General features: G+C 41.1%; 1 protein-coding gene across 4 annotated transcripts in view; it reads left to right on the top strand.

The window, feature by feature from the left end:
• Positions 1 to 26,630, top strand: part of ADGRA3 (adhesion G protein-coupled receptor A3) — a 134,887-nt gene that overhangs the window by 29,157 nt on the left and 79,100 nt on the right. For all 4 annotated transcript variants that reach the window (XM_070372206.1, XM_070372204.1, XM_005897098.3 and 1 more), the window contains exons 2-4: positions 9,547 to 9,618; positions 21,366 to 21,437; positions 25,436 to 25,507. In XM_070372206.1, the coding sequence (XP_070228307.1) occupies positions 9,547 to 9,618; positions 21,366 to 21,437; positions 25,436 to 25,507 (216 nt within the window). The remainder of the gene's footprint in view (positions 1 to 9,546; positions 9,619 to 21,365; positions 21,438 to 25,435; positions 25,508 to 26,630) is intronic.

Genomic DNA, 26,630 nt, shown 5'->3' with positions numbered 1-26,630 from the left:
ATGCACATAGAAGAAGAAATCTAGGCGTATTCTGGTAGATGGTTTTTTTATTCCTGCCCCTGTCCCCTCCAAACTTTTTTCAGTAGGTCTCAGAGAAGAAGGAATGAGCATGGGACTGAAATTTATGTCTCATCTGTATGACTGGGTGCTTGGATATTATAGATGTTGTATCATTAATCTGTTATAGAGGGATCTTTGAACACAGAACTTTAAACCCAGCCATAATTTTATTTCACTCATTTACCGGACAGAAATTGTAGGTGTCTTATCAGTTGGATCCTCTGGAAAGCACATGCCGGAGTAGGGTTAGAAGAATAACTCTGGAAACTATCTCGGGGGGTAGGGGAAGAAGGAGATGAAGCAGAAGTTATGGAAAGCCTCTGGATTGGGATGCAAGTCTAGCACCTGTGAAAGGAGAGGGAAGGAAGGATGATTGGGTGGTGCAGACTACCTGCAGCTATGAGAGGGTTTTGGCCACTTGGCAGGAAGCTCTGGTGCAGAGCAGGACCACTGTGGAGTCTGTACCGACCAGGGATGGAGAACCTGCTTATCACTGTGGAGCTCAGTCCTGGACTGGCATTGCTTGCAAAGTGGGTGGCCTCTGCTTGGAACTGAGGCAGATCTTCTGGACAGTCGAAGCTGGAAGTGGTCAGTTGCCTGCTCTTCTGAACAGGGTCTGTCCGGAAGGGAGATCTTAGTACTGCACCTCCCTTAGCCCCGTGAGTCTCTCGTGTATCAGGCACTGTTTGACTCTTCACTCTGCTACTTGGTCTGAATATGAATCTGCGCAAGTTGCCCAGCTTGCAAATTTTCTGTTGTTACTGTCTTTGAAAAAACAATAGTGCCTGTTTCATAGTGTTCTTGTGAGGAGTAAATGAGTGTGTATCCATATGGAAAAGAATGGCTGCAAGATAGACTCTCTCCAGTGTTCACCATCATGATCTTTTTTTGTGGGGATGTGGTGACAGTCATGTTGAAAAAGATCCCCTACGCTTTATGGATTTTACCTTGTCATAGGAGACATGTAAATAGACCAATATCTGAGCAGAGTAATTTCAGATAGTGAGAAGTGCTGTTAAAACAAGATGATGTGACAGAGCGAGGACAAAACATTTTTTGACCCACAGAGACAGAACATACCACCCAGAATTCTTTCTGCAGGAATGAATGAATGCATCCAGTTAACAGAAGGATGCACTGATGAACAGATAACATGTGGGGCAAAATGTGTGTAATTGCTGATGCCTTGCAGAATTAAATGTGATTTTAAAATAAAGATTATTCAAATCAATGGAGAGTTTTGAAATGCAGTAGATACTCTTATTCTTACTTGGTAGGAAGAATTAATTTAGAAATTAGCATTTGATTTTCATTTGCCTGGAAACAGAGAATAAGCTGAGACAGAGTACACTAAGACAAGAGTTGGCAAACTTTTTCTGTAACGGGCCAGACAGTAAATATTTTAGACTTTCCTGGCCAGTCTCCTTCAGTACTCCTCAAGTCTGCTGTCAGCATCAAAGCTGCCATAGACAGTATGTGAACAAATGGGCATCGTCGTGTCGCAATAAAACTTTAAGAACACTGAAATTTGGATTTCATACATTTTTTCGTGTATCATAAAGTATTATTCTTTTGGTTTTCTTTCAGCCATTAAAAAACATAAAAAACCATTCTTAGAGCCCATGGGTTGTCAAGAAAACAGGTGGCGGGTTGTATTTGGCTGCCCCCAAGAGAACATGGGAAATAACCAGTTTTCATTAATGGGATAAATGAAGCAAAGTACTAAACATTCACTTCTGAGGAGTTAACATTTCTGGTTTTAGCTTATCGCAGGTGGCCCTAAAGGTTTAGGCAGTGTGCCCACTGTGTAAGTTAGTGACTCAGAAGCATAGCCTAGTCATATTGTCTATTTTTCTTGCACTTGATAAAGATGTAGCAATAACAGGTGCTCTTCTACATGATAAATCTAGTAGAAAATCAATTTGTATTATTATTTTAGCAAATCAAAACTGTCAAGGGATGGGACTGTTTAATATGTAAATATATGCCCTCGGTCTTCAGTGTGTCTGATCTGTATGAATAGCTAAAAGCTTCCTCGCCACCACCTCTGCGCCCCCATCCCCCATTCTGCATGGTATCCATTTAATGGAGGACTTAAACCAATTCCATATTCCTGGGGCCAACTTAAATATTCAGTAATTAGCTTTTATAAACAATAGAGCAATGCATAATTTTGTTATCTAAATATATAATTATATAATATTTAACGTGTACTATATTTTGTATATGTGCAAGTATGTCTTTTGGAGAAGGAAATGGCAATCCACTCTAGTATTCTTGCTTGGGAAATCCCATGGACAGAGGTGCCTGGCGGGTGGGCTACAGTCTCAAAAGTGTCAGTCATGACTCACTGGATTAAACAACAGCAACAAAGTATGTCTTTTGGGTAAATTTCCAGAAGGGGAATTAATGGATCACATATTATATATGCATTTGTGCTTTTGCCCTCCATAGTGATTGTACTAATTTATTGCTAAATGTGAGTGGCTGTTCCCGTCTGAGTCCAAATGTGATACCACATTTTTCCCCATTCTGATAAGTGATTTATGGCATCCTCTTTTACTAAGTTGCGTTTCTTTTGTAATTAAGGCTGTATATCCCTTCATGTGGTTGTGATCTACTAGTGTTTACTTTCAATGAACTATCTAGCTTTTGCTAGATTTTCTATTGGGGATTTTTTTTTTAAAGAGCTCTTTATACATTTGGGAAATTAGTCCTTTGTCTTTGATAGTGGTTGTAAATATTATGTATTTTTTAACAGTTAGAACTGGACATGGAACAACTTACTGGTTCCAAATAGGAAAAGGAGTTCGTCAAGGCTGTATATTGTCACCCTGTTTATTTAACTTCTATGCAGAGTACATCATGAGAAACGCTGGACTGGAAGAAACACAAGCTGGAATCAAGATTGCTGGGAGAAATATCAATACCCTCAGATATGCAGATGACACCACCCTTATGGCAGAAAGTGAAGAGGAACTCAAAAGCCTCTTGATGAAAGTGAAAGTGGAGAGTGAAAAAGTTGGCTTAAAGCTCAATATTCAGAAAACGAAGATCATGGCATCCCGTCCCATCACTTCATGGGAAATAGATGGGGAAACAGTGGAAACAGTGTCAGACTTTATTTTTTTGGGCTCCAAAATCACTGCAGATGGTGACTGCAGCCATGAAATTAAAAGACGCTTGCTCCTTGGAAGGAAAGTTATGACCAACCTAGATAGCATACTCAAAAGCAGACATTTCTTTGCCAACAAAGGTTCGTCTAGTCAAGGCTATGGTTTTTCCTGTGGTCATGTATGGATGTGAGAGTTGGACTGTGAAGAAGGCCGAGCACCGAAGAATTGATGCTTCTGAACTGTGGTGTTGGAGAAGACTCTTGAGAGTCCCTTGGACTGCAAGGAGATCCAACCAGTCCATTCTGAAGGAGATCAGCCCTGGGATTTCTTTGGAAGGAATGATGCTAAAGCTGAAACTCCAGTACTTTGGCCACCTCATGCAAAGAGTTGACTCATTGGAAAAGACTCTGATGCTGGGAGGGATTGGGGGCAGGAGGAGAAGGGGACGACAGAAGATGAGATGGCTGGATGGCATCACTGACTCAATGGACATGAGTCTGAGTGAACTCCGGGAGTTGGTGATGGACAGGGAGGCCTGGCGTGCTGCGATTCATGGGGTTGCAAAGAGTCGGACATGACTGAGCGACTGATCTGATCTGATCTGATGGATTTTTAAAAGTAAAAAAATAAGCTTTAAAAATATAAATACACTACGTTTAAGAACATAGTTTTGTTTACACTTTTCCTTAGATCTGGAAAATCTTTGATTATTATGCCTGTATATTAGGTATATCTGCCTATCTTCCATTTTCTCTTTTTCCTCTTTCTGAGGTTGCCCTTGTTTTCACATGTGCCTCTGAGTCCTCTTTTCTTTCTCTTCTGGGACACCCGTCACTGTGTTTAGAGCCCAGTCTAATCAGGATGGGTTTTATCTTGAAACCCTTAACTTCATTGCAGATACCTTATTTCTAATTAAGGTAGCATTCACAAGTTCTTGGTATACCTTTTGGAGTCTTCCCTGGTGGCTCAGTATGTAGAGTCTGCCTGCAATACAGGAGACCTGGATTTGATCCCTGGGTTGGGAAGATCCCCTGGAGAAGGAAATGGGCAACACACTCCAGTATTCTTTCCTCGAAAATTCCCTGGACAGAGAAGCCTGGTGGACTATGGACCATGGAGTGACAAAGAGACAGACATGACTGAATGACTAACACTTTCACTTTCATACGTTTTGAGGAACACCATTCAACCCACTCTAATGAGCCTATTTATCTTTTTTTTTTCTTATTTATCTTTTTTGACCATGTTTTTTTTCTTTCAGGAAATTATATTGATTTTAAGAGTTATATTCCTAACGTTTGCTCTGAATATTTAATGCTCTTGAAATACATTTTCAGTTCCTCTTAAAAGGAAAATGATTCTGTGTCTTCTGCCATACAGAATGTGGATGCTGTGAACAGCATTCCATTCTTGGAGTTGAAATAGCATGCAACTGAGGAATTGTAATGCTGAATTTTTATTTCTTTCTGCTCCATAACCTTTTGATTTAAAAAAAACATGTCTACATTGTGTCTTATTCCTTTTTTTCATGTTTCAGGCATAAATTACACACCGAACTAACTTCTTTCTGGGTTAAATGGTAGCAGCGGACATCAAACTCTTCTTGTGTTTGAATTTTAGAGGCAGGAACCCATAAAAGCATTCCTGAGCGTTGCCCGTGGATCGTGTGGTGGTAACGTCATCAGTATAGAACAGAAATGAGTATATATAAGCTTTGTAACTCTGGTCAAGTTTACATTTTTCATTTAGTTACCTCTTAGAAAGTTTGAAATTTCAAAGGTTCCAGCAAAAATATTATGAATAGGTTTTAGGTTTATAATGATACATGATATTATGCACTTGCTAGTTCCGCAGTCCCTCTGTCTCAAAATTGAGTATAAAAACTGTCTGCAGAGTAGATTTATTCATACCGATCCTGTTTTCTTGAAAAAATCCTTAAACACATCAAGTAATATGTAGACTGAATATATTAACATGAGGTTGTAAACTATATTTTTAAGGTTACAGTTATAACTTTTTAAGTGTGATAAAATGTCTTCCCTTTTACTCTCGTCAATAAAGTCTGTCATTTATCATACTAAAGCCTTTATGACTGAGCAAATGACAGGCCTTTTGCTGAAGCAATACCAAGTTTCACTGAGTGTAATTCAGTCCGCATCCTGGCAGTTTTTCCCAAGATATGTCTGTGTGTAGGTTTCATTCTTCATTCTGAAACAACATAGTGGTGGCAGTGAGCTTGGTAGCTTTGTGTAGTTTTCCTTTATTTCCTTACTTTTGGTTCATTGCTAGTAAATTCTCAGTCACCATCAGTTTCTTCAGCTTTGCTCATTACAACATGAATAATTATAAAAAATTAAAAATAAGTTGGGAGGTGCTTCTTTTAAGAATGGAGATCATTCTTGCCTAATCTCTTCTGTCTTAAAAATGATGAAACAGAAGTCTATGTAGAAAAGTGAAGTGACTTGTCAGAGACTGAGTCATGTATTACTGGTGATGTCTCAAAAGCCTGAGATAGCAACCACATTGTTCTTTGCACTACTTTTACTGCCTTTTAAGTTGCAGTCACTACATAAACCTTTTTTGAATGTAAATAATGAAATGTGAGCTTTTAATCTCAGCAGAAATAAAGTATTCCCTACTTCAATGTTTATTTTAAGATATACTCAAAATCAGCTCAATTTGAAGCTATACTTGGTAATTAAGATTCTTATGTTTATCATCAAAGTCTGTTTCAAAGAGAAGAATCATTCTAGATATTTCAAAATACTTCAGGATTATAAAGACTAAGAGAGAAGTAGGAACCTCATCACCAAGATAGTGATCATTGTGATCTATTTCTTCCAAGTCTTTTTTGTCTCTGCATTATATTCATTCCAGTCAATGGTGTCAGTTTTGTTCTTTGCTTTTTAACTGATTATAAGCATTTTCCTTTTTATCAAGTTTCCTTTAAAAGTTTCCTTTAATGGATGGGCACAATTTTGTCGTTTGATATACCATCATTTGTTTAACTCCCCCTCTTACAAAAGCTGAACTCTTTGGTATAAATCATGCTTAAATTAGATCATTGAATATATTTCTTGTTGGATTTGGTGACTTCTTAGCTTAGGACCCCTGCCTGTTTAGGAAGGCAAGGTTGGTAGCTCTTGGGTATGGACTGCCGGAGAAATGCCGTTACAGTGACCTCCGTGGCCTTGGCCTTGTCCAAGTCCATGTTTGCTTTTGCTCACGCCTACTACTTTACTTAAAGTCCTTTTGCAGCTTTGATGAGATAAAATGATGTTTCAATTGGCATGTTCTTGATCACCATGTTTTTCTTGGTTCCAGTGGTTCAGGCCTTATCCTTGCTTTAGTAACAGGTTGGAGGAGAAGGAAAATAACTCCATAGTGATATGCTTTGATTGCCGGATGCATTTTGATGTCAGAAACATTAAAATGAGGGAAGATGTGTGTCTTAGAACCAAGGAAATAGAATTTGCAACATTACACTCATTGAGCGTGTTAGGTGTTTTCTGCTTTCTTTCTAGAATTATATGAGGTATCAGTAGATACTGTTCTTCCCATTTATAAATGAGGAATTGTGTTACAGAGAATGGAGTGACTTGCTCATGACCAGTGTAATTGAACATGATAGAGCTGGGCTTCAAGCACACATAAGCTTGACTTTATCGCAAAAATGCTGTGAAATGTTAATCTGCATTAGCTGTTTTTTTTTTTTTAACTTCAAACTAAAGAACATCAGTCAAATGGCTATTTCTTTTTGCTTGCTTTCATACACATAATGGACTCTTTTGTTCTAAAGAAAGATGAGAGTAAACAAAATGAAAATGAGTGCCTGAAACCCCATGACCCAGGGGTGTTCTGTTAACATTTGTACGTACAGTATTGCCCATTCTGGACTGGGGGCAGCCCTCAGCCTGGACCCAGTGTGAAGGGTCTGCCCCTGAAGTTGTACAGCACCTTGTGGGATGGAGAGTTTTCTGCCTAAAATGCCAGTAAGGGTGTCTCTAGACCAGCATTGGTCTGTATTGAAGAACAGGGGGTTTGGAGTGAAGTGTGTACCAGGGTTCCTATTCCATCTCTACCATTTCCTAGGATGGTCTTGAGCCATTAATTGAACTCTTCTAAGGCTGTTTTGATTTTTTTTTTCCATTTATTTTATCTCGTTATTTCCACTCTCCCAAGTAAGGTAGCTTTAACATTTCCCCCTTCTGTGTGGAAATTCCTTATTGGCATGCAAGATGCAAAAGGAGCATAGTTACAAAGCCTAGAGAGGAAGCAAGACTGTGTGCGCATTGTCTGGTCTTAGGCAAGTTCTGCCACGGTGGTGGCTCGACCAGGACTTCTTTTAAATCATTTTTTTGTTTCCAGTTTTTTTAAAGAACATCATCCTAATCCATGAGTTGTAGTATTGCAATACAGCTACCTGTTTCTGCCTGTGAATGTGTGCAAAAAGTATAATATTTTCACACAAACTTATATGCAGAGTACATCATGAGAAACACTGGACTGGAAGAAGCACAAGCTAGAATCAAGATTGCCGGGAGAAATATCAATAACCTCAGATATGCAGATGACACCACCCTTATGGCAGAAAGTGAAGAGAAACTAAAGAGCCTCTTGATGAAAGTGAAAGAGGAGAGTGAAAAAGTTGGCTTAAAGCTCAACGTTCAGAAAATGAAGATCATGGCATCTGGTCCCATCATTTCATGGCAAATAGATGGGGAAACAGAGTCAGACTTTATCTTTTTGGGCTCCAAAATCACTGCAGATGGTGACTGCAGCCATGAAATTAAAAGACGCTTAGTCCTTGGAAGGAAAGTTATGACCAACCTAGATAGCATATTCAAAAGCAGAGACATTACTTTGCCAACAAAGGTTCGTCTAGTCAAGGCTATGGTTTTTCCTGTGGTCATGTATGGATGTGAGAGTTGGATTGTGAAGAAGGCCGAGTGCCGAAGAATTGATGCTTTTGACCTGTGGTGTTGGAGAAGACTCTTGAGAGTCCCTTGGACTGCAAGGAGATCCAACAAGTCCATTCTGAAGGAGATGAGCCCTAGGATTTCTTTGGAAGGAATGATGCTAAAGCTGAAACTCCAGTACTTTGGCCACCTCATGCAAAGAGTTGACTCATTGGAAAAGACTCTGATGCTGGGAGGGATTGGGGGCAGGAGGAAAAGGGGACGACAGAGGATGAGATGGCTGGATGGCATCACTGACTCAATGGACATGAGTCTGAGTGAACTCCGGGAGTTGGTAATGGACAGGGAGGCCTGGCGTGCTGCGATTCATGGGGTCGACTGAACTGAACTGAACTGAAGTTGCAAATGGAGAAGGCAATGGCCACTCCAGTGGTACTCCCCACTCCAGTACTCTTGCCTAGAAAATCCCATGGACGGAGGAGCCTGGAAGGCTGCAGTCCATGGGGTTGCTGAGGGTCAGACACGACTGAGCGACTTCACTTTCACTTTTCACTTTCATGCATTGGAGAAGGAAATGGCACCCCACTCCAGTGGGTTTCTTGCTTGGAGAATCCCAGGGACCAGGGAGCCTGGTGGGCTGCCGTCTATGGGGTCGCACAGAGTCCGATACGACTGAAGTGACTTAGCAGCTTAGCAAGTTGCAAATAATATTCAGTATTGTTGAAATGGCATCTAGAAGATACTATATTTCTCTTTTTAAAACTGTTTTACTTATTTATTTATCTGTAATTGGCTGCGCCGGCTCTTTGTTTCCGTGTCGCTCCTGTCTAGTGAGCAGGGGCTGCTCCAGATGTGGTGTGTGGGCTGCTCGTTGCGGTGGCTTCTCTTGTGCAGCACGAGCTCTGGAGCACGTGTAGGCTCAGTAGTTGTGGCTCATAGGCTCAGTTGCTCTATGGCATGTGGGCTTCTCCTGGATTAGGGAACAAGCCAGTGAGTGTCCCCTGCGTTGGCAGGCCGATTATTTACCAGTGAGCCACCAGGGAAGCCCTGTATTTCCTTCCAAGTCAGTGCTTGGTAGAGCTCTTTTTGTATTAAGTTTCCAGTTTTTAAGTAGATATTCAGTTTATATAAATTAATTTTGTAAATGTATATGACATTCTTTATTCTTACACTGAACTTAGAGCTGTTTTATGTTGACTTTTTATTTCAAATGTCTTGGTTTAGGGTGACAAGAACAATTTAAGATGTGACAAGATGTGCAAATTAGCTATTTTGGGTTGTTTCTCAAAGAGAAGGAAGCTCCAATTTTTTTCAGGCATCTCAAAAATTCTTTGGGTAATAAGTGACTTCTTAGACTTCCTATAGTTTAAACTTAACAAGCTAAATTTATTTGATATTGATGATGTACATATATTAGGCAACTTACCTTTTTTTTTTTTTTTCATTTTTAGGATTCTGAGTAACAATAAAATATCCGAGCTGAAGAATGGCTCATTTTCTGGGTTAAGTCTCCTTGAAAGATTGTGAGTATTTTTTTATTATCATCTCTTATTGGTATTTTGTTTAATACATTTCCAATGTAAGTCTGTTACTAAGCTATCAACTTTTCAAAATAAAATTTGTTTTCCCATTATGAAACATATGAGAATTTTTTTTTTTTTCAGAATTGAATTTTAAAAAGCAATACATTAAAGCAGAGGAGGGCGAGCTTTTGATAAGGGCCAGATAGTAAATAATTTAGGCTTTGTGGGCTGTGTGGTCTCTGTCACTGTGACCCAGTTATGCCACTGTCTGGAGAAAGCAGCCACAGACAGTACATGCACGAATCAGTGTGGAGGTAACTGTGCTTACAAAACAGGCTGTGCAGCATGGTTTGATGACGTGTGGCTTTTAAAGCCTCAGTGCTGTTTTGAAATTCTGTCATGAAATGTGTGTAGAATTAAAAAAATTAAAAAAAAAAAAAAAAACCTCATCCAAGGGGAAGTACTTTTGTATAAACTTAATATTTTATTCAGCCGTCTTTGAATGGGATCCTTTTGTTTTGCTTAACAGTTAGGTCTAGTTTTGCTTCTGACCAGAAGTGTGACAAGTGTCACTTATTTTTTGCCTTGGTGAATTTTGCACAGTGGATCTTTAATTTGCTTGTATGCTGAATGCTACTCTAGGATCATGTTTCCAATTCCCATATTACTCATATGCTTCAGATAACGTTTCAGATACAGCAGGGAGCTGGTCACACAGTGAGCATCTCCGTTTCTGTTGGATAACAGACTTCCTCATTTTCTTAGCTCTCATTTCTTCTTTTTCTCCACTCCTCTGTGGCCTTTCCTTGACCGTTTGCCTTGGTGTCTTCTCCCACAACTGATTCCCACAGGACTTCATTGCTTTGATCTCAGATGTGTTATTTAAGCACATAGCATCTAAAATTCTTCGTCTTTTTCTTTCATTGAGATCAAATGTCTTTAAATTAGGTTATATTAGGGCCTCCCAGCTCCCCTCTACTCATTTACACATACAGCAATGTGTTTACATTTACCTATGTAATATATGCATTTACATGTATATATAGCAGTGCATTCATGTGTGCATGTGTACATATAATCGTGTATATACACACATGTGTACACATACACACCTATAAAATGATCTTTACACAGTAGTGCTTAATTCTCAGATTTTTTTTTTTTTTTTCTGTTTTCATTTGAGGCTTCCTGTCTTGTTCCACATTGTCCGTTTGCTTCCAAGGATGCTAGCTGCACCTCGTGTCCAGGCCTTTCCTTGAGAGAACCATCCACTGGTTCTCTGGTCCAGTCACTGGTCCAGTAATGGGTATTTGACACAGTTGAATCCAGTTGAGATTTGCTTGGGGCTTTGGGGAGAGGAGTTTGCTCCCTGTCATCAGAAAGATGGTTGGACTTCTGGTACAGAAGCCACCATGCTGCGGGCTTGGGCAGAGCTGACGCACAGAGGAGAGTGGGGTAGGCCTGTTGGGTGAGTGGAGGGGAGCTGGCACGACCTCCCTGAAGCAGGACTCCCTCTGGACTGTTGGAGTCGTAAGAGGTGGCATGATCCTGTTTAGTTTTCTATTCCTTGTAATAAAAGTCATCGTGCTGACAGATACCCTGTCACACGCAGCACAGTATCAGGCCCTGCATATAGGTGCTCAGTGATGCAGGATCAGTGAGGTTTGCCCTTTCCAAGAGAAGGGTAATGGGCACTCCAGGGAGCTGTGGTGTCTCTTGTGTTCAGAAACATAAGTTACTTTTGGCACCAGGATTGCTCTGGTGGTTCATGCACATCAGAAGTGTGGACAGCATTGTGGTAGTGGGGGTTTTGACCTCAACATAGAAAATCCGGGGGTACACAATTCAGCCTGTGGCAGTGATGTAGTATTTTGATAGATTCAGTTCAGTTCAGTTCAGTTGCTCAGTCGTGTCCAACTCTTTGCGACCCCATGAATCACAGCATGCCAGGCCTCCCTGTCCATCACCATCTCCCGGAGTTCACTCACGTCCATCGAGTCAGTGATGCCATCCAGCCATCTCATCCTCTGTCGTCCCCTTTTCCTCCTGCCCCCAATCCCTCCCAGAATCAGAGTCTTTTCCAGTGAGTCAACTCTTTGCATGAGGTGGCCAAAGTACTGGAGTTTCAGCTTCAGTATTATTCCTTCCAAAGAACACCCAGGATTGATCTCCTTCAGAATGGACTGGTTGGATCTCCTTGCAGTCCAGGGGACTCTCAGGAGTCTTCTCCAACACCACAGTTCAAAAGCATCAATTCTTGGGTGCTCAGCTTTCTTCACAGTCCAACTCTCACATCCATTCATGACCACTGGAAAAACCATAGCCTTGACTAAACGGACCTTTGTTGGCAAAGTAATGTCTCAGCTTTTCAATACGCTATCTAGGTTGGTCATAACTTTTCTTCCAAGGAGTAAGCGTCTTAATTTCATGGCTGCAGTCACCATCTGCAGTGATTTCGGAGCCCAAAAAGATAAAGTCTGACACTGTTTCCACTGTTTCCCCATCTATTTCCCATGAAGTGATGGGACCAGATGCCATGATCTGTGTTTTCTGATAGATTAACCCATGTATATTTTCTTTACCTGTTTCCTAATTGCTCTGCCTCAGGAGAATGGATAACAGAACAGAAAAAAAGACTCTTTGACCAGTGAGTTCCTGAAGTCTTAGTCCAAGTGTATAAAAGAGGTTTCAGTAGGTGTGAAAAATTATTCCTTACCTTGATACATACTCTGTGGGCTAATTGGGGAGTTAGAGGGAGTGTAGATAGAGCTTACATGCTGGTGGGTCCCCAGGAAAGAGCTCTGTCTTTGTCTTCCTCCCTGTTCCTCCCTGGGATGAGGGGGAGACAGGTGAAAAGACAGGGAAAAAGATCACGTGAAGTCAGTAAAAGGTTCTGTATCCAAAGGGGATCTGAGGCCTCTTTCCTGGGGAAGCAGAATCCCAGATTTCCCAGGACCCAGCATGACGTGGGAGCAGGAGAGCTGATTGTGTAGCCATTGAAATGTGTGGGCTAGGACCGTCTATTGAAGGGTTTATCGAAGGGTTTGTCAAAGGGTTTCCTCAGGGAGCGGCAGGATAGGTTTGGGGCTTGTTATCAGAGAGAGGGCGCGCGCTCTGCAGAATCCTGATGGTTGCCAGGAAGTACTTGAGAAGCGTCCTGGGCTGGTTCTGGGAACCCAACTTAAGACTGAGCTAGCCGGATAAATGACTTCTTGTTTGTATAAATGACATCATATTCAAATCTTTCAAAAATTACCTGAAAACACTGTAGCAGACTTATTCCTTTAACACTTCCCAGAATGGGATGTGGTATAAAAAGCAAGTGGTAGGTCAAGGAATTATTCAGACTAGGGCCAAAACTGTAAAAGTCTGGCCTTAAAGTTCCTGTAGCCAGGCCATGCAGAATAAGAGAGGGGCTTAGTAGTGCTGGGTAGTGTGCTTGGAGTAGAACAGTAGGGGCTGGCTGGGTTGAACTAGCTGGCACGTGTGCCCCAGCGATGGAGTAAAACCTGCGAGGCAAGCGGTCTTGGCAGTTCTTTTGGGTTGAAGAGTGGATTTCTTAAGAGGATTAGTTTTCTCTTTTTTTCCACAAAGTAAAACTGGTGCGGGTGGACACACTCCTTCTTACAAACTCCATCTAGAAAGGAACCTTTTTCTTTAGGCTTTGTTCTTTGAAATGTTTGGTTTTCGTTTGGGAGCTTTCTTGTTTTCCATCATTTGTATTTGCTTTTGTCCCTCATAAGAAAGTAGCAGAGTGTGTGGTGTGTGTGCTTGTCTTTAAAAATTTTTATTTGAGTATAGTTGATTTTCATCATTGTGTTAGTTTCAGGTGTACAGCAAAGTGAATCAGTTATACACATACACACTCTTTTATTTTTTTAGATTCTTTTGAGTTTTTCTTCAGGGTTTGGGGTTTTTATTTTTAGGACATAATACCTCTTTCTGACATCTTGGAAACTAGTTTCCTAGTGATAATCTACTTTTTTAAAAGATAAATTGGCATTCTTTTAAAAGTGTGTGCCATGGATAACTGATGTAGATTTATTGTATCATGTTAATTTAAACCATTAAAAAGGTAAATGGTCTAACATCAAGGCTTGGTACAAGTATTGTCTCAATCATTATTAAGTCTTTCCTGAGTAGCTAATCTAAATTTGTTTAGCAGATATTTATTAATTGCCCACACTGTTTTAGGATTGGGATTCATTGGTGAATCCCAATCCTTTGTTGTCAAAGGTCCTGTCTTTAAAGAGTTTATGTTGTGATGGGGAGAAATAGAATAGACATAGCAAGCCAATTGATAGCATAAGTACAAGTGCCCCTGCTCCAGGTTCCATCCTGCATGGTATGGAGGACTGACTCTACTATACCATTTTACGTAAAGGACTTGAATGTCTGGATATTGGTGTTTGTGGGGGTCCTGGAACTAAAGGAATGACTGTACTATGGGTAAAGAAACACAGAGCAGGGAGTGGCGTTTGTGCACCTATGCACTGTGTATGTGAGTTTTGTGTGGTGATAGTGTGAAGGCTTAGAGCAAGTGATTGAGCCTTGAGGAAAGAATATTATAGGCAGCCGGACCTGTAGGTGCAAAAGCTGTGCTGTGAAACGTGTTGCTTGTGTTTGAGGAGCAGCAAGGAGACCAGAGTGAGGCCAAAGAGGTATTGGTGGGACAGATTCTAGAGGGTTATTGTAAGGACCTTGGCTTTCACTGTGAGCTACTGTGAGCAGTAGTCATGTATGGATGTGAGAGTTGGACTATAAAGAAAGCTGAGCGCCGAAGAATTGATGCTTTTGAACTGTGGTGTTGGAGAAGACTCTTGAGAGTCCCTTGGACTGCAAGATCATCCAACCAGTTCATCCTAAAGGAGATCAGTCCTGAATATTCATTGAAAGGACTGATGCTGAAGCTAAAGCTCCAATACTTTGGGCACCTGATGGGAAGAACTGACTCACTGGAAAAGACCCTGATGCTGGGAAAGATTGACGGCAGGAGGAGAAGGGGATGACAGAGGATGAGATGGTTGGGTGGCATCACTGACTCAATGGACATGAGTTTGAGTAAGCTCTGAGGGTTGGTGATGGACAGGGAGGCCTGGTGTGCTGCAGTCCATGGGGTCACAAAGAGTCGGACATGACTGAGCGACTGAACTGACTGACTGACTGACTGTGAGCAGAGGGGCTTCCCAGGTGGCGCTAGCGGTAAACAACTCGTCTGCCAGTGCAGGAGACGAAAGAGATGCAGATTTGATTCCTGGGTCCAGACAGTCCCTTGAAGAAGGGCATAGCAACCCACTCCAGTATTCTTACCTGGAGAATCCCTTGGACGGAGGCGCCTGGCAGGCTTGATCCATTGGGTCTCAAAGAGTCAGACACGACTGAAGTGACCTAACACGCACGCACTGTAAGCAGATACTCTGGCTGCTGGAATGAGGGGTTGGGATAAGGAGGAAGTAGGGAAGTGAAACGAAAGTTGCTCAGTTGTGTCCGACTTTTCGCAGCCACATGGACTATACAGTCCATGGAATTCTCCAGGCCAGAATACTGGAGTGGGTAGCCTTTCCCTTCTCCAGGGTATCTTCCCAATCCAGAGATCGAAGCCAGGTCTCCCGCACTGCAGGCAGATTCTTTACCACCTGGGCCACAAGAGAAGCCTAAGAATACTGGAGTGGGTAGCCTATCCCTTCTCCAGCAGATCTTCCCCACCCAGGAATCGAAACGGGGTCTGCTGCGTTGCAGGCAGATTCTTTACCAACTGAGCTTTCAGTTCAGTTCAGTCACTGTCCAACTCTTTGCGACCCCATGAACCGCAGCATGCGAGGCCTCCCTGCCCATCACCAACTCCCGGAGTTCACCCAAACTCATGTCCATTGTGTCGGTGATGCTATCCAACCATCTCATCCTCTGTCGTCCCCTTCTCCTCCTGCCCTCAATCTTTCCCAGCGTCAGGGTCTTTTCAAATGAGTCAGCTCTTCTCATTAGGTGACCAAAGTATTGGAGTGTCAGCTTCAACATCAGTTCTTCCAAAGAACACGCAGGACTGATCTCCTTTAGGATGAATTAGTTGGATCTTCTTGCAGTCCAAGGGACTCTCAAGAGTCTTCTCCAATACCGCAGTTCAAAAGCATCAATTCTTAGGCACCCAGCTTTCTTCATAGTCCAACTCTCACATCCATACATGACTATTGGAAAAGCGATAGCCTTGACTAGACAGACCTTTTTGTTTTTGAGCCTTCAGGGAAGTGTTAAATCTAAGGTAATTTAAAGCCCATAATCTCTGTTTAGAGACTAGTGCCTCACCTGGACTGGTGGTTGTCCAACTTTGTGTGCAGTAGAATCACTTGGGAGGACTTGATAAAGCACAGACTAGAGCTCCTGATACTGTGTTGGTTTTTGATGTGGCTGTGAGATGTCCAGATGTAGGTGTTGAGTTAGACAGCTGTGTATGCAATAGGGAACTCAAGGGAATGATGAGGTTGGGCTACAGATACAGTTGTGAGCCTAGAGAGGGGTGGTGATGATTGCCTCAGAGAAAGTAGTTGTGGCACACAGGCTTTAGTTGCCCACGGGGTGTAACATCTTCCCAGCCTAGGGATCAAACCCGCGTCCCCTCCATTGGCATGCAGATTCTTACCCACTCTCCCACCAGGGAAGAAAGACTTAGCTCTTTTAACAACTGTTAAGATACTCCTTTAATTTTGTTTATGCAATTCTTGTGTGCCTTTTCATTTATATTTTAATGATGCAACATTCAGATTTAGCTGTATATCCTCAACTTAGACTTGTGTTTACTAAGTCTGGAAGTTGTGGGTTGGTAAAGGCAGGGAGGGAGGGCAATGTTAAATGAAAGAATTTGACTATAAATATCTTTTGGCAATGCCTGATTAATATGGCTATTATTAAATATTATATAATATGTCAAGGATTTTTTATTATTGAAGAAAAAGTGCATCTTTAAATCATATTATAGTCCTCGGTTATTCATGAGAGGTATTTTGTAGAAACACATGCAGTACATCATTGACCACAAATTTATGTACTGCTTTAGCTAAATCACTTCCCGTTGTAGATACTCTTTAAAATCTGATAACTGAAACATATGTATTAAAAAAATAGAACTGACATTGTATATTTCTTTTTGCAGAACTTTTTGCTTATATAGGTCAAAAACATTGATTCAGGTTTTTCCTAAAATCATATCTTTGCAATAAAGAATTGGGGTCGGTTGTGGTGGGGAGGTGGGTGGGGAGATGAGAACTAATAAATTGAGCCTGAGGACTAGTTGTAATTCATGGGACTAAAAATAGTGGGAACAGAATTTGTATTAAAATTTTCAACATACAGAAAATTGAAAGAATGATGTAGTAATCTCCCACATTACCAATTTACCTACTCAGTCATTAATAACAGCACGTCATCATTGTTTTCCTTTATATTGGAGTATGCCTACATATACATGTTTGCTGAATGATTTGAAAGTCACTTGCAGACATCATGACCTTCTGCTTTTATTGAGAAATATTAGTGCTTATGAATGAGATGCAGCAGTTTCTACATTGTCTGACTGTGAATATATCCTAATGATTTTGTGGCTAGCTGTAATTGACTAAAAAGACTTATGGTGAGGGTCAGGTAGTGTAATCCTGTCTCTCAGCCATGGTTTACTTTTCCATCCATTTATCATCTGTCCCAGCCTGTTCTGGCTGCTGTAACGAGATGCCATGAGCTGGGTGGCTTATGAACAGCAGACATGTATATCTCTCAGTTCTGGAGGCTGAGAAGTCCAAGGTTTGGTGTCTGGTAAGGGCCCACTTCCTACTTGGCCATCTTTTTGCTGCAGTTTCTCTCATGTAGTGGAAGGGGAAGCGGGAACTCTCTGGGCCACTTTTACAAAGGTATTAACCTCATTCATGAAGTCTCTACTCTTATAACCTATTCACCTCCCAAAGGCCCCATCTTTGTGGAACATAAAATCTGAGTTCTGATTAATGAAATACTTACGTAGTAATGGTAACCAGAATAGACTCTATACTATGTTAAAAGAATGTTTCCTGTATTTTATAAATACAGGTATTTCAAGGTACTTGGGGGTTCAGTTTTATGTAGAAGAACCTGTCTCTGATTTGTAGGGGGGGTGGAGTGGGATTGCGGTTTTGCTGCTAGCTTACAGAAGAAGGCTTAATGCATAAGGTTGAGTGTGAGACATGGAGAAGGCAGAACAGGGTTTGTTGGTGGATGTTTATGTGCACAGGCGTCACTGGTTGCGCCTCCAGGGAAGAGTTCTTGAGAATTTCTGGTCAACTTCCATCGCCCGGTATGAAACAGCATTGAGAGCACAGGAGGCCAGTGTGGATGGCACTGGGTTGTGGAGAGAGTGTGGGTTTTCAACAGCGACTGACCAGTGCAGTGAGGAGCAGAGAGCCAGTTTCTTCAGGCTGTTTTTGTGAAATTGCCAGGAAACCTGCCTACAAACCAGTCCTAGTGGTGCAGCTTTGTCTATATTGATCGTTTGAATGAGCCATTAAGGAAAAAGAGCATGTTATGAAGCAGGCCAGACAACGGTTAGTTTTCATCCGCTGATGTCAGTAAAATTGAACGTGCCTCCCTCACTTGATGACAGGAAACACGTGGATCTGAGTCCACTGCAGTGACTTCCCCAGTGTCCTTTTCTTAAGCGCCAGTAGACCAAACAGGTCAGATGCCTGAGGAAGTGAACTGAGTATTTTTCTGTTGAGTAGTTTAGGCTGCTTCTCACAGGCTAGACTGCCCATGGTAGGGCAGTAGTGACAAATGATCCCAGAGACACGTCACCTCAGTGTTGTGATAACAGGCGGCACCAGTGGTCCAGGATCTGCTTTCAGGAAAGCTTTTTATTTCTCAAATAAGTGAGGTACTGAAGGACCCGAGAGGTACATGCTACCCTGGGTTTGTATTGCCCTTTGCTCTGCATTTTTGCATTGTTTCACCAACTCAGTGTGTGGGGGGGTGGGGGTGGGGGGTGTAAGTCACTTTAGTCTTGTCCAACTCTTTGAGACCCTGTGGACTGTAGCCCATCAGGTTCCTGTGTCCATGGGATTCTCCAGGCAAGAATACTGGGGTGGATTGCTATGCCCTCCTCCAAGGATCTTCCTGACCCAGGGATTATGTTTACTGCATTGGCATGCGGGTTCTTTACCACTAGCTACCTCGGAAGTCCAGTTATGAGAATAATAATGGATAATTAGGATTGACGTCAGAAGCTCACACATACATGGAAGGGAAAATGTTGCCTTTGTTTGGGAAAGACTCCCAGGTGAAGAGAAGTTGGGAAGGGTTTCTGTTCACAGTCTGACCTGAGGTGCTGTGAGAGATGACCAGAGGCCACTCAGGCCTCCAGTGGGCAAGGTTATGAGTGAGTCCTGATGAATGGGCCCACTTTGGGTGTCTAGTAGAGTTGAACTGTGGGCCAGCCATTGGCTGGCCTGTGGGTAGCGGGCCACTATTCTCCTTCTCAGTGCTCCTGCGGCTGAGGATCGCTCTCTACAGATGTTAGCTGGACTCTTGTGTGGGGTGACTGGAGAGTTTCAGCTGAGCCCAAGCAGAACCTTTGAAAGTGAAAGTTTCTCAGGTGTGTCCGACTCTTTGCAACCCCATGGACTATACAGTCCATGGAATTCTCCAGACCAGAATACTGGAGTGGGTAGCCTTTCCCTTCTCCTGATCTTCCCAACCCAGGGATTGAACCCAGGTTTTCCGCATTGCAGGTGGATTCTTTACCTGCTGAGCCCAAGCAAGCAGAACCTTTAGTGATGGGCCACATCTGCCCTGGAGGAAGGATCTGGCTGTGATGCTCACTGCTGCCCCCAGTGGTGGTGTGCTGGCATGCAAGGGCCAAGCACTGGAGGAGAGTGGGGATACAGTAGCCTCCCCACCCCATCCGAGGTTTCAGTTTCCACAGTTTTATTTACTCATGGTCAACTACAGGTGGAAAATATTAAATGGAAACTTCCAGAAATAAACAATTCCTATGTTTTAAATTACACACCATTCTGAATAGTGTGATGAAATCTCACACCACCCCACCCAGGGCTTGAATCAACCCTTTGTCCCTCACATCCTGCTCCTCAGTCCCTTAGTAGCCGTTTCCGGTTATCAGATCCACTGTCAAGATATCTCAGTTTGTGTTCAGGTCACCCTCATTTTATTCAGTAACAGCTCCAAAGCACGAGAGTACTGATGCTGACTGTTTGGATGTGCTGAAGAGAAGCTATATGACACTTCTTTTAAGTTAAATGGTGAAAGTTCTTGACTTAATAAGGAGAGAAAAAACTGTATGCTGAGGTTGCTAAGATCCATGGTAGGAATGACTCTTTCTCTAAAATTGTGACCAAAAAAATTGTACTCGTTTTGCTGTTATATCTCACATTGCAAAAGTTATGGTCACAGTTGTGGTAAGTGCTGAGGGAAAAGGCATTGCGTGCATGTTAAGTCACTTGGTCGTGTCCGACTCTGTACAACCCTATGGACTGTAGCCTGCCAGGTTCCTCTGTCCGTGGGATTTCCCAGGCAAGAATACTGGAGTGGGTTGCCATGCCCTCTTCCTGGGGATCTTCCTGACCCACGGATCAAACCTTTGTCTCTTATATCTCCTGTATTGGCAGGCAGGTTCTATACCACTGGCAAAAATGGAAAAGGCATTGCATTTGTACAGTAAGATATTTTGAAAGAGAAAGACCGATTTTATAAACTTTTATCATATTGTTATAATTCTGTTTAATTGTTGTTGATCGCTTACTGTGCCTAATTTACAAATTTTGTCATAGATATGTATGTATAGAAAAAAGGCATAGTATATAAAGGATTCGGCACTATTTCAGTTTCAGGTGTGCACTGGGAGTCTTGGAACGTATTCCACATGGATGGGGGGACTGCTGTCCGTTGTGATTGCTGTCACATGCCATTGCATGGAGGACTGGTGCATCTTGGCTTTGAGCTGTATACTGTGAAATAACACACTGTTTTATAGAAAGCCTCGCCTTAGAAGTCCTGGGAGGAAGAAATATTAACAACCAAATGGTGTGAATTTTAGAGTGTATAGTTTTGAAAACGATTTGAAAATTTTTAATTTAATTATCCTTGTCACCAATACAGTCTGATTTATTTCGATAATTAAAGTGTAACATACTAAGGAAGAGACTGTAAAAATAATGTATAAGATTGTCATTTAGTCATAACTTTGAATTGGACTAATGCTATGCTATGCTAAGTCACTTCAGTTGTTTCCAACTCTGTGCGACCCCATAGGTGGCAGCCCACCAGGCTCCCCCATCCCTGGGATTCTCCAGGCAAGAACACTGGAGTGGGTTGCCATTTCCTTCTCCAATGCATGAAAGTGAAAAGTGAAAGTGAAGTCGCTTAGTCCTGTCCAACTCTTAGTGACCCCATGGATTGCAGCCTAACAGGCTCCTCCGTCCATGGGATTTTCCAAGCAAGAGTACTGGAGTGGGGTGCCATTGCCTTCTCCGGAATTGGAGTAATACTAAGATGCATATTGCCCCACACAAATGGCTTCAGAACCAGATTTCTTGATTTTGAATTCTTGCTCTTCTACTTACTACTGGGCTGATTTTAGCTTAGCCTGTTTGGCCTCAGTTTCCTCCCATTCCTATTACTATCATTGCTGTTTTCTGTACAGCAGATAAGTGCAGTATGCCTAAATAGTTCTTACAGTGTTGAGATGTAAGTAACTTTTATTTTGTCTTTAACAGGGACCTCCGAAACAATCTTATTAGTAGTATAGACCCAGGTGCCTTTTGGGGACTGTCATCGCTAAAAAGATTGTAAGTGTTTGAATTGCTGGCTTATGAATGTGAACCATTCCTTTTTAAGTAACTGTTAATGTACTTCAAACTTTAACACGATAAAAAAGTGGCTTTTTAATAATTTTTAGAAGTTCGTCTAGCCGGGTCTAAGATAGAAAAGCAGACTGTTTAAAGTAAGTAGCTCAGAAGGCAATTTATTTATACAGCAGTTTGATTTGTTGGTGGTAGATGGTTACATCCCTCTTATGGTAATAAAATGATTATGGTTGGCTTTGCCAGTGGGCATGATCTGTAGATGAGTTTCACTTTACGAATGCATTTAAACAATCTATTGTAAATGCCCTAAAAATTGAGGCCTCTTTCTATTAATGATTTCAAAATCTTGCCAATTTCCTATGTATTTTATCTGTATGTTATTTCAAAATCTAAAGACCAGTTTTTATTACTTCCGAGACTAAGCACTCTTGCTTTCCTTATCGTGTTCTTGTCACAACTACTTTGTGAGAGTGCTCATATTTTAGAGGTCACCTGGTGCTTAAGCCATGTGGACCGCGCCACTACCCTTCATTCCTTCTGAATGCGTTTATTGAGTGCTGACTGCTTACTATGCTTGGACTTCCCTGGAAGAACTCACAGACTCTTAGGGGCAAATCGATAGTGAAAATACATCCTAAATAATGTTACTAATCTGCCGGGGAAAGGAGGGACCACCTGAGATGGGAATGACCTCCATGAGAGCAGCCAGCCTTTAGACTTGACTTTGCTCCTGAGGGGTGAGTATGTATTGAAGAGTAACAGAAAGAGCACTGTAAGCAGAGTGGACACAGGTGTGAAAAGAACATGTTCTTTGACCAAAGCATTAAGTAGAAAGGGGAAAAGAACATTGGAATGTAAGGTTAGTCAGAAAGAGACCAGGCTTTTGATGACCTCCTGCCATGTTGAAGAATTTCGAATCTATTATTTAGACAGTGGAGGGCTGGCAAAACTTTTTCAGTATGGAGTTGATGTGATCAGATTAGTGACATCAGGGCTGCAGTGGATCAAGCTGGGTTTAGACGTCAGTGAAAGTATTATCAACGTATAGAAATGTAATTGAAGTGGAAGGACAAATCGGCATCAATTCAGTTCAACAAAAATTTATCAAGTTCATCCTCTGTGCCCAGTAGTGACCAGCCTCCAGAGATACAAAGGTAACTAACTCAGGAACCGCTTGGAAGGTTTGCAGTCTAGTGGAATTATGTACACCAACCAAGATCTTGGGTTTGGGTTTGGAATATACTTCCAGAGAGATGGAGCCCTAGCTGGTGTTCAGCTGTTAAGGGTCTTTGAAGCTGTTGGGACTTGCCAGACTGACACAAGCAGGAGCATGGAACGTGGCCATCAACAGGCTACATGCATCCCCAGAAACAGTCCTTAGGGAGTGGAGGAGCAGCAGCCAGCTGAGCTTGATTTATAACAATGAGTCATTTTCTCTGTGCTTCTTACTGGGACAAACTGACCCCTTGTTTGGATGGAATGTGAGTCCTCACGTAGGGAGAAGGAGTAGGAGTGTAGCTGCTAGAGCTGCCCTATCAAGCTCTGGGGCTGAGGCTAAAGCATTTTTATTTCAACTGTCCCTCCTGGTGATTCTGATGCTAAAGCTGGAGAATTACTACAACTAGTTGTTCCAAGAGGAGGGAGGAGGGTGGTATCATATGGCCAGACAAGTCCACTTATTCTCACCTTCTCTGATCACGTGACCGTCCGTGTTCTGTTTTCTGATAATAGGGAGCTTAATATGATAGTATCTGCATGTTGAGGTAGAGATTGAAGGAAACTCAACTCTTAATAAAAAGCAGCTTCATCAGGCTCTTTCAAGCATACTGCAAAATAGCCTGTGTTCTCCATCAGTTCTTTATCCTTCAGTAAATAATTTTTCACATATTGCTATCCAAAATGAATTTAAAATTTTCTTGCTCAGTAGCACTTAATTTAATTACCGTGATTGTCCCAGATGTTGCTTTAGCATTTTTTCATTGCATTACACATTAAGTAGTCTCTGGTGCTCATGTCTAGGAAGGTAATTGTCATTTATAATCTTCCCACTAGAAAATTCGGTCTTAATTCCAAACAGCTAACTTGGTATACAGCTTGCAAGCTGAGAGAGTTCTGTATGAAAACTCCATGAGATAGAAAGGTATCTGCTAGTCACTTCTTGACTACAGGCACTTTTTCTTATGAGGCCTTAAATCATTCAGTTGTGCATCTCACTCAGCAGCTGCATATAAAGTGTTTCTGTCAGTGTCCCATGCCTTTACTTTATAGATAATTTGGATCAGGAAGATTAAGTCAGTGGCTTTCTGGAGAATAAACTATCAGAAGTAGGTAAAACCTAGACCCATTCAGTTTCTCTTTTGCTTTATCAACAAAATTCAAGCTGATTCTCAATTCAAATGAAAACTCATTATCAGTACCTAAATTCCATTTTAAATAGGTATAGCTGTAATGAAATTGTTTCCCAAAGAATCAATGGTAATTACACCATTTAAAACTCAGAACTGAGACAAGATAATGAATAGAACTCAAAATGCTTGTTTAAGCAACACTTCACACGATGATGCCTCATTTTCTTAAATAGTAAAGCCCAGAAATAGAAGGAAAATCAGCCGGAATAAAGAAAAGTCCCACACGATTAAATACTTAGCTTTAATATTCTGAGGAGCTAGAGCATAATGAATGTAGATAAAAACTTGTATTGCTTAACATATTTTTTTAAATCAAAAGTTGCCATAAGAAAGGGAAAACAGAGCTATGAAATTTTTGAATACTAGGGATTACCTAAACTAGCTTTTAAAATATCTAAAGGAAAAAATTAATGAGTGGGTACTGAATTCAAATATGAAGTCTTTGTAATTTCTATCAGACTAATACCTCCCCCCCCATTACCAAGTGTATAATTTAGAATCTGACAGTTTTAGTTTATAAATGGTTGGTATAAGTCTCTAAAGAGTAACTCAGTGAAATTCAAAGAATATGTCCTTCTCTATTACAGAGAATAATACAGACAGTGAAGAAAATACGAGAAAAATATTTTTTAAAGTTTGGCTTAGAAAGCTTGTTTTACTTCTTTTATTGAAATAAAAAATGACCAATAATCCCAAATCTTAATAACTGAGAAAAACAAAGATTCATTGTTTTAGGGCTTTCATAGTAAATCCACTGATGGGAAATGATGAAAGCTATGCTCTCTTATTTGAAGAAATAGTTATCTCCTAATTAAAATAAATCTTAATTGAAGTATAAAATTGTGTTCACTGTGCTTGGTATGAATAAAAATAGTGTGGAAAGAACAAAATACTAAACTTATTACAGATAAAAGGGAAAAAGTTACCTACATTGAGGAGGAGAAAAAAAAAATGGTTTCAAAGTAACATTTGATAGGAACTATAAGAAGTTTAGGAGTGACTGAAAAAATATGGGCCATTACCTAGATATTGTGATAAAGTAATTTGGCTTGGAGCCTAAATGACAGATCTGTAAAGTAAAAGCTAGCTCAGTTGTTTTTTCATTACAGTCAAAACTTCTGAGTATTTAAGGAATGAAGTTAGCATTAAGTTTCACTTGTTCTTGAGGAAATAAAAGTTTGGGGATTGTGATAATGTACCTTTTTACCCGTTGTCTCTTGGATGTTGCCTTAGATCAGCTCTGTTCCCTAACTTACCAGCGTGATGAGCTGTGTATATAATCACAGGCAGTAAGATAGATTGGTTTTATCTTGAGTCATTTTCCAGGAGTAAATGGCTTTAAATATTGAGGGCACTGTAATTAAACAGCGGTTAGTTTTCTACGTGCCAGAAGTAAGTGAAAGCAAGGATTATTTCTTCTCTCAGTGCTGTACTTGAGATAGGTGAATATGTTAGAGATGCTTAAAAGAAAAGTCCTGTGTGATACCTGGGTGCCATTCTTGAATATGAAATGTATGAAACCTTCATTAACCAGGAGAACTAATTGAAGATACTTTTCCCCTTTCTCCTTAGGGATCTGACAAACAACCGAATAGGATGTCTGAATGCAGATATATTCCGAGGACTCACCAATCTGGTTAGGCTGTAAGTACCTCTGTCTTCCATATTATAATACAAGGAAGCATATGAATCAGTACCCACATTTTTATGACCACTTATATGTTTAACATTAAAATAGCAACTGTAGAGGTTATAGAACTGGTAGGGGGATAGTTCAGTTCAGTCACTCAGTCATGTCCAACTCTTTGCGACCCCATGGACTGTAGCATGCCAGGCTTCCCTGTCCATTACCAGCTCCTAAAGCTTGCTCAAACTCATGTCCATTGAGTTGGTGATGCCATCCAACCATCTCATCCTCTGTCATCCTGTTCTTCTCCTGCCTTCAACCTTTCCCTGGGAAAGATTGAAGGTAGGGGATAAGGAGCTGGAAATTTAATCATGGAGATATAATGTCATCAGAATATAATAATGCATGACATCCACTGCTCCACATACACATGCACACACGCGATGTAGTATGTGTGCATATTGGACCTAGAGAATAGGTCCATATTGAGACACATGATCAAAAGCCTTGATGGTTTGGGAAAATTTCTTTGAAGAGGTGAATATTGAGCTAATGGTCCAGATCCTTAGAAGGGAAAAGAAGTCAAGCAAATGATAGAAATCAGAGCGAGGTCAGTTTGTCAAGGTGAAAGCTGATAGTCTTATGCATAGACTGACCATTGAAGTCACTCCTCTGACCTTGTGTTTATAGGTGACCTCTCAAGCTTTTCTGTTTTTCATCTGTACAGTAGGATTAATAGTACCTCAAAGTTATTAGAAGGATTAATTAGCATTTGAATTATCTATACCTGTTTCTTATAATTTATATCTAATATAAATGGAGAACTTTGTATATATCATCAAATATATTTTAGTTTTATTTTTAAAGTTAAGAATCTGAGAATAACTAGAAGTAAGGACAGTTACCTGTAATAGAGCTTTATGCAAGAAAGGCAGACTGAAGCTTAGAACTGACTCAATCCTAGGAGGCCTCTGGAAGACATTGATGTGGGGAAATGGCATAAATCATGATTTAGAGAATAGCAATCTAGAAACAGGGTGCAGCATGCAAGGCAGGATTTTGAGGTAGAAGTTCTAGTTCTGAGATTGCCTATGCTGGGCTCTTTCCCTTTGTAGCTTCTTAGGATGTTTCATCTGTTGT

Source organism: Bos mutus, chromosome 6 (assembly GCF_027580195.1).
Source record: "Bos mutus isolate GX-2022 chromosome 6, NWIPB_WYAK_1.1, whole genome shotgun sequence".
NCBI classification, from domain to species: domain Eukaryota; kingdom Metazoa; phylum Chordata; class Mammalia; order Artiodactyla; family Bovidae; genus Bos; species Bos mutus.
This window is presented reverse-complemented; position numbering and strand designations above follow the sequence as displayed.